The sequence below is a fragment of the Ursus maritimus genome, unplaced genomic scaffold (assembly GCF_017311325.1).
Source record: "Ursus maritimus isolate PB19 unplaced genomic scaffold, ASM1731132v1 scaffold_29, whole genome shotgun sequence".
NCBI classification, from domain to species: Eukaryota; Metazoa; Chordata; class Mammalia; order Carnivora; family Ursidae; genus Ursus; species Ursus maritimus.
The window spans coordinates 15126088-15137635 of NW_024425452.1; the positions used below are offsets into that span (position 1 = coordinate 15126088).

The 11548-nt window shown below is 37.4% G+C and overlaps 1 protein-coding gene across 3 annotated transcripts in view; it reads left to right on the forward strand.

Moving 5' to 3' along the window:
* PRIM2 (DNA primase subunit 2) overlaps nucleotides 1-11548 on the forward strand; it is a 309655-nt gene that overhangs the window by 191 nt on the left and 297916 nt on the right. For 2 of the 3 annotated variants that reach the window (XM_008691748.2, XM_008691750.2), the window contains exons 2-5: nucleotides 686-847; nucleotides 2642-2745; nucleotides 5590-5669; nucleotides 7024-7144. In XM_008691748.2, the coding sequence (XP_008689970.1) occupies nucleotides 694-847; nucleotides 2642-2745; nucleotides 5590-5669; nucleotides 7024-7144 (459 nt within the window). In that variant the 5' untranslated portion in view covers nucleotides 686-693. Of the gene's footprint in view, nucleotides 1-25; nucleotides 438-685; nucleotides 848-2641; nucleotides 2746-5589; nucleotides 5670-7023; nucleotides 7145-11548 lie in introns of those variants that run through there. The other variant, XM_008691749.2, reaches the window with a different exon arrangement.

Genomic DNA, 11548 nt, shown 5'->3' on the forward strand with positions numbered 1-11548 from the left:
AAAGAAGGGCGAGCACTTCGCGAGCGGGGAGAGCCGAAAGATGACATGGTGGGGTGGGGGTATTGGGAATTGGTTGGTTGGGGCAGACACGCAGGTGCCAGCGATTAGAAGAGATAGAAGCTTCGCTGGAGAAGGGCTCGGGTAGGATAGAAAGGGGTACTTTTTATAAGGAGCTTGTGGCTGCTTCCTACAAGGAGTTTGGAAAGACTGGATTAGAAAGACGTGTTCTGTTTCCCAGGGTCATGAGATAGGAAGTAACTGGACCCGGTCCATTAAGTCTCTTCTCTGGAAACCAGAACCTACCGTGCTTTTCTCCAAATTCACGATTGCAACCCGTATAAAATCTCATCTTAACTCTTGGGACTGCAGAGATCCAAGGGCGGTGACACACAGACCTATAGTGAACAGGCAACGTAGCCCCACTTTGATATTGGAAGGTATGACCACCACCTGCATTTCATCTTGCACGCACCGCCCCCCACTCTCATTACAGAATAGTCACAGGTGTGTTGTAGAAAATCTGGAAAATAACAGACATTTTACCCAGGGATAACCACTGTTAACATTTTATGCATACCCTTCATGGTTTTTTTTTTTTTGTGTGTGTGTGAAGTTATTTTTTGCATTTGTTTGTTGTTTTTAACTCCATTTGCCATTATTTTAACCATTTTATATTTCCTTCCAGGTAATGAGATGCAGTTTTCTGGAGGAAAGCGGAAAAAACTGAGGTTGACAGGTGACCAAAGGACTGCTTCCTACCCTCATAGCCTTCAGTTTTACCTGGAGCCACCTTCTGAAAGCATATCTTTGATCGAGTTCGAAAGCTTGGCTATCGATAGAGTTAAATGTGAGTGATATTTGAATTAAAGTTTATATATTATTGAGAACTTCACTTACACTTTGGGGTAATGAATGAGGGTAATTTATTTCCTTCATTCAGTTAATTCAAGAAATATTTACTGAGGGCTTGCTATTTTATTTACTGTATAGTGTATATTTTTGAGTGCCACTATATTCTAGGTTGGGTGGGGATTTCAGATGAATAATGTAATTCTCATATTCATTGAAGCTGTATTCTAGTACATAGATACAGACATCTAAAATAATCATAATTTAGTATTTTAAGTGTCTTACTAGAGGTAAATAGTAATGTTCTTGAAACAGGTGGGAGTGACTAAGACTAATTAAGTAAGACTGCTTACAGAAGTTGAAATGTAATCTGGACTTTGAAGGATGAGTAGAAATGTCTCAAAAGTAAAAGCTTTTTTCAAGCTGGGATAATGGACTGTACAGAGGCTTGGAGGCACGAGAGAGAATGTTATATTTGAGGGAACAGTAACAAGTTTAGGTTAGGTGGAGAAGAATGGATAACCAAGGGCATTTTGTGCCAAGCTAATAGTGTAATATTGGGGTGTAAGAAGGATGTGACAATTTTACTGTGGGCCTGCTTATTCTCTGTGTGGTAGTGAAAGAAAGAAAGAAACAAGGCATGAACTGAAACAGAAATAATAGTAATGTTTTCTGAGTTTGTTTCAGGATATCCTTGTGGGAAAATCAGAAGGTAAGATACTGTTAGTGCAGAGTGACAGCTGCTAATACAGAGAGGGAGCACTCCGTGCCTTTTGAGTGAAGAGTGAAGACAGTGGGGAAACAGGTTTTAGGAAGCTTAGCAATGTCAGGTGCTTCATAGAGATTAAGATGATGATTGAAAAGTGCCCCTTGGGTTTGGCACTTAAGGTGTGAGATGGTGAGGGCCTGAACTAAGGCAGTAACAGTGTCAGGGTTAGGGAAGGAGGGATTTAAGGGATACTGAAGAGTATTCCTGACAGGATTTCGTGAGTGTTTGGATGTGAGGAGTGAGGGGGCAGGAGTGGGAGTGGCGAAAATTCCATTTTGGATAATCTGGTGGTTAGAAACTGTGCTGGTAGAGGGGATGGCAGGAAGAGGGGCAGGACTGAGGGGAAGAGAATTGGTTTAGTTTGGGATATCATAATGAGGTACCTGTGGGGCATGGGTTTATGTTTAGGATTCATTTTAGAAGTTTTTCATTCTTGAATTATAAAAATGCTTTTCATAATGATGGAAGTAGAATTCATCTGAGGAAGGATTGACCAGGTGCTTTGGGAACATTTGAGCAATTACGTGCGTCTATTTAGGACAGTTCATTTGGATCATTGAAGGGCTCTGTTTCTTCACTGTTGTGTCTTCTCTACTTAATTAGTAAAGGAAGGGCTATTTTTTCTGATGAGTCTGTGCTGAGTAGATGAAGCAGACTGACAGCTCCTCATGAGGGATGCAAACAAGGGTGCTTAATTTTTTTTCATACCAACATACTTGAATTCCTCAGCAGTGGTGGCTCAGTACAACAGTAATGATCCCCCATCCCTCTCCCTTTGTTTGCGAATCTCTGGTATTAGATTATGTTATGGGACATCTTCTGCACATGGCTGGAGATTATTTTTTTATAAATTTATATAATTTGTATAATGTACTTGCAGAAAATAAAGCCATTACAACTTCTCATCTTTTAAAAACAAGTAATTATGGAATTGCCATTCATAGAATTTGTCTTGGAACTTAGTTTTTAAAAATTATCTTGCATTCATACAGTGTTTTTTTCTGTTTTTAAAATATTTTCTAGTGCTAAAAACAGTTGAAAATCTTGGCGTGAGCTATGTGAAAGGAACTGAGCCATACCAGAGTAAGTTGGAGAATGAGATAAGAAAGCTCAAGTTTTCCTTCAGAGTAAGTAAAAGTGGGAAAGAAATGTTCTTCAGTTTGTATGTATTTATATAGTGAGTATTACTTGTGGGAAAGATCTTTATTAGGCACAAGGCTTTAAAAAGGTCTAATATAGCATAGACTCTGCCTGACGGTATATCTGCAGTCCACAAGGGGTGATTGACATGTAGTCAGATGATTTTAATACAGCAGGGTTTCTCAGCCCGGGTCTATTGACATTTGGGCGTGATAATTCCTTGGTACAGGGACTGTTCTGTGCATTGTAGGATGCTCAGCGTCTCTGGCTTCTGTCCAGTAGATATCTTCAGACATTGCCAGATGTACTCTGTGCATCACAGCATGAGGGGTGCTGTTAGATGCGTGCTCCAGGAGCTCCAAGAGCACATATAATTACCCAGCTCACGTTGGGGAGGTTTGGGGAGGTGTCCCAGTTCTAGGTAGTGCTGGAACCGAATCTGATAGATGTGGTCAGATTTTTATTTTGGGAAGATGAATGTCAACAACAGATTGAGTAGGCCATGTCTGGTAGGAGGAAAACCAGTTAGCCTGGAAATGATGAGAGTAAATTGAATGGAGAGAAGAGGACTAATATTAAGAGATACTATGAAGGTAGAATGAAAAGATTTTAGTGACTAATTGCAGGGAGAGTTAGGAATGACACGCAGGTTTCTAGTTAGGACAACTACGTGGATGGTGATAGTATTTTGAGAGGTGATATACAGGAGGAGAAGCAAGTCCTTAGAAGGAAGAGGTTGAGTTCTAGACATGAATTTGAGGTGCTCGTAGAAATGGCTCGTGGATAGTTGGATACGCATACAGGTTGGACTTAGGAGACCTCTGGAGTGGGAGTATGGATTTAAGAGGAAGGTTGGTATCATCAGGAGGAGGAAAATATTTGAGTGGGAAGATGATGGCGGACAGGATGTGAAGAATACTAATATTTAAAGTGAAGTAGAATTGGGGGAGTCTGGGAAGGAGATTGAGAAGGAGCTGCCTGAGAGGTAGGAGATCAGTGGGGATAATAGTGTCATGGTAGCCAAGGAAGGCTGGATTTGGCATAATAATGATCATGATATAAATACTGATACCACAAGGATAACAACAGCAAGCATTCGTATTATATTTACTCTATCCCAGAGTTTGTTCTAAGCACATTACATATATTAACCCATGTAATCCAGTTAACAGTCTTATGAGGGAGGTACTGTTGTCACCCCTATTTTATAGATAAGGGAGTGGAATTACTGATAAGCTACCTAAGTGTCCCAGGCTTATAAGACAGTAAATGGTGGAGCCCAGATTCAAATCTGGACATTTGTGTCCTACATAATTTCAGAAGCTTAGGATCATGTAAGATGAATTGTACAGAATCCATTGGATTTATCACCTCGGTGGGGCCTTGTAGATAGAAGCAAAAGGTAATGATGGCAGTGTTTGGGGGAGAGAGGTGGGTATGGAATACATACTTTTTAGATGGCTAGCTGAAAAGACGAGAGAAATAGGTCTGAATATAGAAGAATTTATAGGAAAAAGAGAAGACACACACACGACCAGAGATACTTGAACATGCTTATAAACTGAGTGAAAAAAATCTAGAAGAGAAAGAAGATCACGGGAGTTCGAAGAGACTTTGAGAGAGCATTTAATAAATCAGGATTCAAGGAGGCAGGAGCAGATGGGTTGCATGGCTTAGGTTTAGGGATTAGGAAGAGGGAGAGATCTTTTGTCCACAGAGATGGAAGGGAAATTAGTACAGTGTGGATGCAGAAGCTTGAAGCTGAAGAAGTTGGCCTGGTGGCCTTTAGTTTCTGTAAAGTAGGTGAAGGTATCTGTTGAGAGAGAAGGGAAAGTGGTATGGTAGGGAGCTCAGGTCAACTAGTGAAGACTGAAACAGATTTTCTAAGAGTGAGGAAAGATGATTATGTCTCAAATCTCTGTTCTGTTGCTTATAAGCACTGTGACCCTGGAAAAATTATATAACCTCCCCGTGCCTCAGTTCCCACCTTTTTTTTTTTTTTTTAAAGATTTTATTTATTTGACAGCACAAGTAGGCAGAGCAGGAGGCAGAGGGAGAGGGAGAAGCAGGCTGTCTGCTGCACAGGGAGCCCGATGGCGGGGCTCGATCCCAGCACCCTGGGATCATGACCCGAGCCGAAGGCAGATGCCCAACCAACTGAGCCACCCAGGTGCCCCCAGTTTCCTTGTTTTTAAAATAGAGATATAGTAGTGCTTACTTCATAGAGATTTTTTAAAAGGATTAAATGGGTTAATAAGATTAAAAATGCTTATAACAGTGCCTGGTACCTCATAAGTGCTTAAGACCTGTTTGCTCTTACTGTGTTGGACTTGAATAAGGATGCCTTGGCGCTTGTAAAAGTCCATTTCATGGTAGAGGTTGTGAATTTTTAATATTCCAAATTCTCAACAGTTGTGTTTTTTTTTTTCCCCCTAGAGGTTCTCAGTGTTTTAGGAATAGGACTGTAGAGTGTAGCTGTAGATTTATGTAAAATCTAGGTTTTGTCAAATGGTTAAATGAAAGCAGTTGAGGGTTGGTGCAAGAGGTGAAGAAGTGAGAGCCCTGGGTATGGGCTAGGTAAGACAGGAAGTTGAGAGGAGTTGATAAGAAGAGAAGTGTGGAGTCCAAACCCAGGAGTTTTTGTTGATGTCAGGTTCAGTTCTCAATTTCACTTGATTGCTAATTTAAATAAAATAGTTATCTTGGAAAGCATGTTTATGAAGTTTGTTTTTGAAACTTTTACTTTACCATTGGCTTATGCTAACTCTGTATCTCTTTATACCTCTTACCATTCCAATGCATTTACCTTATTCATGTGCCATTATTCTTAGGAAAACTTAGAGGATGAATATGAACCACGAAGAAAAGACCATATTTCTCACTTTATTTTACGCCTTGCTTATTGCCAGTCGTGAGTATACGTTTATGCTCTCGCAGACGAATCTGGTATCTTGGGTTATAAATTGGTACATGGGAAGCTGACATGTATCGTACTGAACACTGAAAAACTCAGAATAACATCAGAAACTGGTGATTCATGCGTTGAACACTGCTGTAGTGAATTGTTTGAAGCCAGGTTGTTTACTAAAAAACACTGAAAAAAAATTCTGTTGTAAAATTTGCCTGTTGAAACACTTGTTAGCTTCATGGGACAGGCTCTTCATTTGGGATTTGAAATTGGTGGGGATTTCAATAAGAAGGACTTTTGCTACTGTTTTCCCAGAAAAAAAAGTGGCTTTATTTATAAGAAATAATGACTCAAACATGTATTTGGTACAGATTTTTAGAAGTTGAGATGCAAGGGCTAGTGGCCATTAGATGAAGACAGTGTCCTTGCTAGTTGGTTTGTTATAATATAGTGCCACCCAGAGGGAGAAGGAGTTAGTTGCTTTTTTTTTTTTAAACTTTTGTGTTTTTTCCCTGTATTAATTTTGGCTAAATAACATACTTTAAGATTTTTTTCTGTTTCTTTCTATTAATAAGCTTATCCATTGAGAATCTTGAAATTGTTTACTAGCACAAGATTATAACTGAAAATTATTGACCCTGTTTGCTCCTGGAGTTTTTCTTTTGTAAAAAAAGCATGTGCGGTTATGTAATTTATGCAGTAAATGAATTACTGAGAATCTGTGAAAGTCACTTCGGGAAAAGAATAACTAAATTATATTTTACATGCAGTAGTATAATTATTTGTGACAATAGTGTCCATTATATATTTTATGAATTAATATATTTGTTGGCTTTTAAAAAACTGAGATATACTCGCACATATTAAATTTTATGGAATTATAAACTGTAAAGCTCTAAGCAGAGTTTACTTTCAGAGTTTCTCTGATCATAATCTATTCAGAAATGAAGTTACCTTTAAAAAATTTGGTGTTTATTTTGCATTGATTAAACCACATTAGACTGAAGAAATATCCCATTTTCTGATGTAAATGACTATTTTGTAGTTAAATGCAATGAACTATTTTCTTTTATTTGATAATTAGCTAGGCTCAAGGTATTCTCTATTTAATTCTTTGAGTTTTATATTCATAATACCTCTCCCCATGTTCAGCATGTCCCTGATAGATTGTGGTATGTGGTGTGTATCTATACTCTTTATCATAATAGAGGACTTGTATGTTTTTAGCTTCTGTCTTTTGGCATCTTGTGTTTGAATTTTATTTCATAAAATTTTTTTGGATTTAATAATTGGTGGACTTTTAAAATAATCATTGGGCTTTTCATTTATACTTAACATTTCCCTGTCTCCATTTCAGTGAGGATCTTAGACGCTGGTTCATCCAACAAGAAATGGATCTCCTTCGATTTCGATTCAGTATTTTACCCAAGGACAAAATTCAAAATTTCTTAAAGGATAGCCATTTGCACTTTGAGGCTGTAAGTATAGTTTTGTATACATTTTCAAATTGTTTTCATCATTCATCCCTTCCTGTTGGTCTTAAGTGCTAGTATTAATGTGTGGCATTCTTTCTCTTTACATTTTCTTGTGAAGTACCTGCCTGAAAGAATAGCTGTTGGCTTTGCACAATAAACCTTTGCCTTTCCATGGCTAGAGGAAAAGGGACTCATTAGTACCGAAGTCTCACATTTAGTGAGTGTCTTAAATTTAGACTTTATTAAGTATATGACTTTTGAAAGCACAAGAAAATTCAATTTATAAAGGTTCATCTTTAAACAAATCTTCTAGGCCAAACATTTAAAGCTAATAGCGTATTAAAGGAAATAGAGAAGTGGTAGGTAGTATTTATTTCCAATAATGAAACGTAGTTTAGACTTTATTTTAAAAGTCAGTTGTTGGTAAAATCTCTGAAGAGTTTAAAAAATTATTTTGCAGACAAATCTGAATGATTTACATATTGTAACTATATAAAAAAATGTCTGGGATATGTTTAGCAGTGTAAGCATTGTGGGTGGAAATAGGATTTATGTCTTTTAAGGTTGGTCTGTGCTGTAGTGGGAAGGCAGAAAAGTTCTGTTATGGGGAACTTAGATGGTGGTAGGAATGGGTGAGTCTTCATGTTGGTGTTAGAATGAGTAACTTGAGGCCATATAAAGTAGAAGTTGGAGTGAAAGACATTGTTCTGAGAAGTGGAAAATATACTCACTGTGTACAGAAACAGTGTGGGTCATTGAGTTGGTGGAAAGAGATGGCACGAAGGGAAGTAAACAAAGATTTGATAGACATTTGGTGTTGATTATGTGTGAGGGAGGCACTTTGCACGGTTTCTCTCCTTTCTCCTAAGAGGCCTGTGAGATTTCTTTTTTTTTTTTTTTTTTTAAAGATTTTATTTATTTATTTGACAGAGATAGAGACAGCCAGCGAGAGAGGGAACACAAGCAGGGGGAGTGGGAGAGGAAGAAGCAGGCTCACAGTGGAGGAGCCTGACGTGGGGCTCGATCCCGTAACGCCGGGATCACGCCCTGAGCTGAAGGCAGACGCTTAACCGCTGTGCCACCCAGGCGCCCCCCCTGTGAGATTTCTAAATGACATTTACGTGGGCGTAGAAAAGTGTTGAGCCAGATCATCTGACCCAAACCCCATGCATTTTCCCCTTTGTTTTTAACTTACTTCCTTAGTGAAGTCAGTCATTGCTAATATTATCGTTAATTTATCCTTTCATATTAAAAATAGTTTATTTTTTCCTGTTGTTGAAATGAATAGAGAGGGGTGCCTGGGTGGCTCAGTCAGTTTAGTGATCAGCTCAGGTCTTATATAGGGTTGTGAGTTCAAGCCCCACATTAGGTTCCATGCTGGGTGCTGAGCGTGGAGCCTACTTATAAATAAGTAAATAGGTAGGTAGGTAGGTAGATAGAAGTGTCCTTGAGAAGATGTTTTTTATTATTATTTTTTAAAGATTTCATTTATTTGAGAGACAGAGAGAAAACATGGGCAGGGGGAGGGGCAGAGGGAGAAGCAGATTTCCCCCTGAACGGGGAGCTCCATGTGGGGCCTGATCCCAGGACCCCAGGATCATGACCTGAGCCAAAGGCAGATGCTTCACTGGCTGAGCCACCCAGGCGCCCCTAAAGATCTGTTTTTTATTTTAAAGTGTCAGTGTATTGTCTAGTATAATTTTTTTAAAGGAAAAACCATGTTTTTTTTTTAAGTTTAAAATTTAATTATATACAGAAAAGTGCATAGATCATAACTATATAGCTCTATGAAGTATCACAAAGTGTTACCAAAGTTAAGAAATGGAACATTGCTATCACCTGTGCACCCTGTGCCTCTTCCTATTCACTACCTCCTGTCTCCCACCTAAAATGAGTCACCATTGGACTTCTAATATCATAAATTCTGCTTGTTTTTGAACTTCATATGAATAGTGTGTCTTTTTTCCCCAGCTTTATTGAGACATAATTGACCTGTAGCATTGTGTAGGTTTAAGGTGTCCAAGGTTATCATTTGATACATGTATATATTGTGAAATGTTTACCATAATAAGACTAGTTAACACATCCTTCACCTCACATAATTACCATTTTGTCGTGGTTGTGGTGAGAACACTTAAAATTTACTCTCATAGCAACTTTCAGTTATATAATACAATATCGTTAACTATAGTCACCGCGATATCATGCTACTGGAAGTTTGTACTCTTTGACCAACATCTCATTTTTCCCTACCCCCTGGCAATCACCATTCTGTTCTCTGCTTCTTTGCATTTGGCTTTTTTAGATTCCACATGTAAGTGAGATCACAGGTATAATATTTTATAATACCTTTATTGAGATAGCATTCACATACCTTGAAATTCACCCTTTTAAAATGTACAACTTAGGGAAAGGGAAAAAATGTACAGTTTATTGGTTTTTAGTATAATCACAGAGTTGTACAACCATCACCACCATCTAATTTTAGAATGTTTCATTACCCTAGAAAAGAATTTGAGAACATTTCAGTATCCTACCCTTTAGTAGTCACTTTTCATTTCTCCCTCTCATCCCTTGGAAACCACTAATCTACTTTCTGTCTCTGTGAATTTGCCTGTTTTGGACATTTCATATAAATGGAATCATGTAACTTGTGGTCTTGTCACTGGTTTCTTTCACTTAGCATAAGTTTTTTAAAAAAAATTATAATTAACATACAATGTTGCATTAGTTTCAGGTATACAATATAACGATTCAACAATTCTATACAATTCTCAGTGCTCATCACAATAAATGTATTCTTAATCCCCTTTATGTATTTTATCCATCCTCCCATCTACCTCCCCGCTGGCAACCACCAGTTTGTTCTCTATATGTAAATTTGTTTTTGGTTTCTCGTTGTTTTGTTTCTTAAATTCCACATATGAGTGAAATTGTATGGTATTTGTCTTTCTCTGATTGACTTACTTCACTTAGCACTTCTAGGTCCATCTGTGTTGTTGCAAAGGGCAAGATTATTTTTTTTTATGGCTGAGTAATATTCCATTGTATATATAAACCACATCTTTTTTATTCATTCATCTATGGATGAACACTTGCTTTTGTATGTTGGCTATTTTGAATAAGGTTTACTTAGCATGATATTTTAAATTTCATCCATGTTGTAGCAAAAATTAGTACTTCATTCTTTTTTATTGTCAAATGATATTTTTCTGTTCAACAGTTGATGGACTTTTAGGTTGTTTCTACATTCCGGCTATTAGGAATAATGCTGCAGTGAATATTTATGTACCAGTTTTTGTGTGCATATCTTTTTATTTCTTTTATAGGTATGTATCTGGAAATGGAATTACTAGGTCATAGGGTAATTCTGTGTTTAAACTTTTGAGAAACTGCCAGACTTTTTCTAAGTGGCTGCACCATTTTATATCTTCCTGGTGTATGATGGTTTCCCTTTCTCCACATTCTCACCCACAGTTGTTATTTGTTTTTGAATGTAGCCATCCTAGTGGATGTGAAGTGGTAAGTCACTGTGGTTTTGATTTGCATTTCTCTAGTGATGAATGATGTTGAACATCTTTTCATGTGCTTATTGGTTGTTTGTATGTTCTTGGGGGGATGTCTGTTCAAATCCTTTGTACATTATTTTAATCGAGTCATCTTTTTATTGTTGAGTGTTATTCTTTACATATTCTGGATATAATAAGATAAATGACTTACAAATATTTTCTCTCATTTAGGATTCTCATTTCATTTTGATGGTATCATTTGCAACACAAATTTTTTTAAATTTATGCGAAGCCTAGTTTATTTTTTTCTTTTATCACTTGTACTTTCGGTGTCAGATCTAAGAAGGCTTTGTCTAAAGGAAGGTAATGAAGATTTTCTCTTACAGCTTTCTCTAGGGTTTTTTTTTTTTTTTTTTTAAGATTTGTTCATTTATTTTAGAGTGAGTGAGAGTGCACAAGCGAGAGCGTGCACAAGCTAACATTCCTGCTACACATGTGCGTTGTTGTTATCTAATTTTAGTTCTTATATCTGGGTTTGTGGTCTGTTTTGTGTTAATTTCTGTATATTGTATGAAGTAGGGGTCCAACTTCATTTTTTTTGCATGTGGCTATCCAGTTTTCCAATGTCATTTGTTGAAATGACTGTTCTTTTCTCATCAAATTGTCACTCTTGTCAAAGGTCAGTTGACTGAATTGATTTATTTCTGGACTCTTAATTTTATTCCTTTGAGCTGTACGTGTATTCCTACGGCAGTACTATGTGGTCTTGAATATTGACTACTATAGCTTTGTAGTAAGGTTTGAAATTGAGAAGTAGGAGTCCTCTAACTTTGTTCTTTTTTCAAGATTATTTTGGCTATTTTTGTTCCTTGCATTTTCTTAAGAATTTTGGGATTTA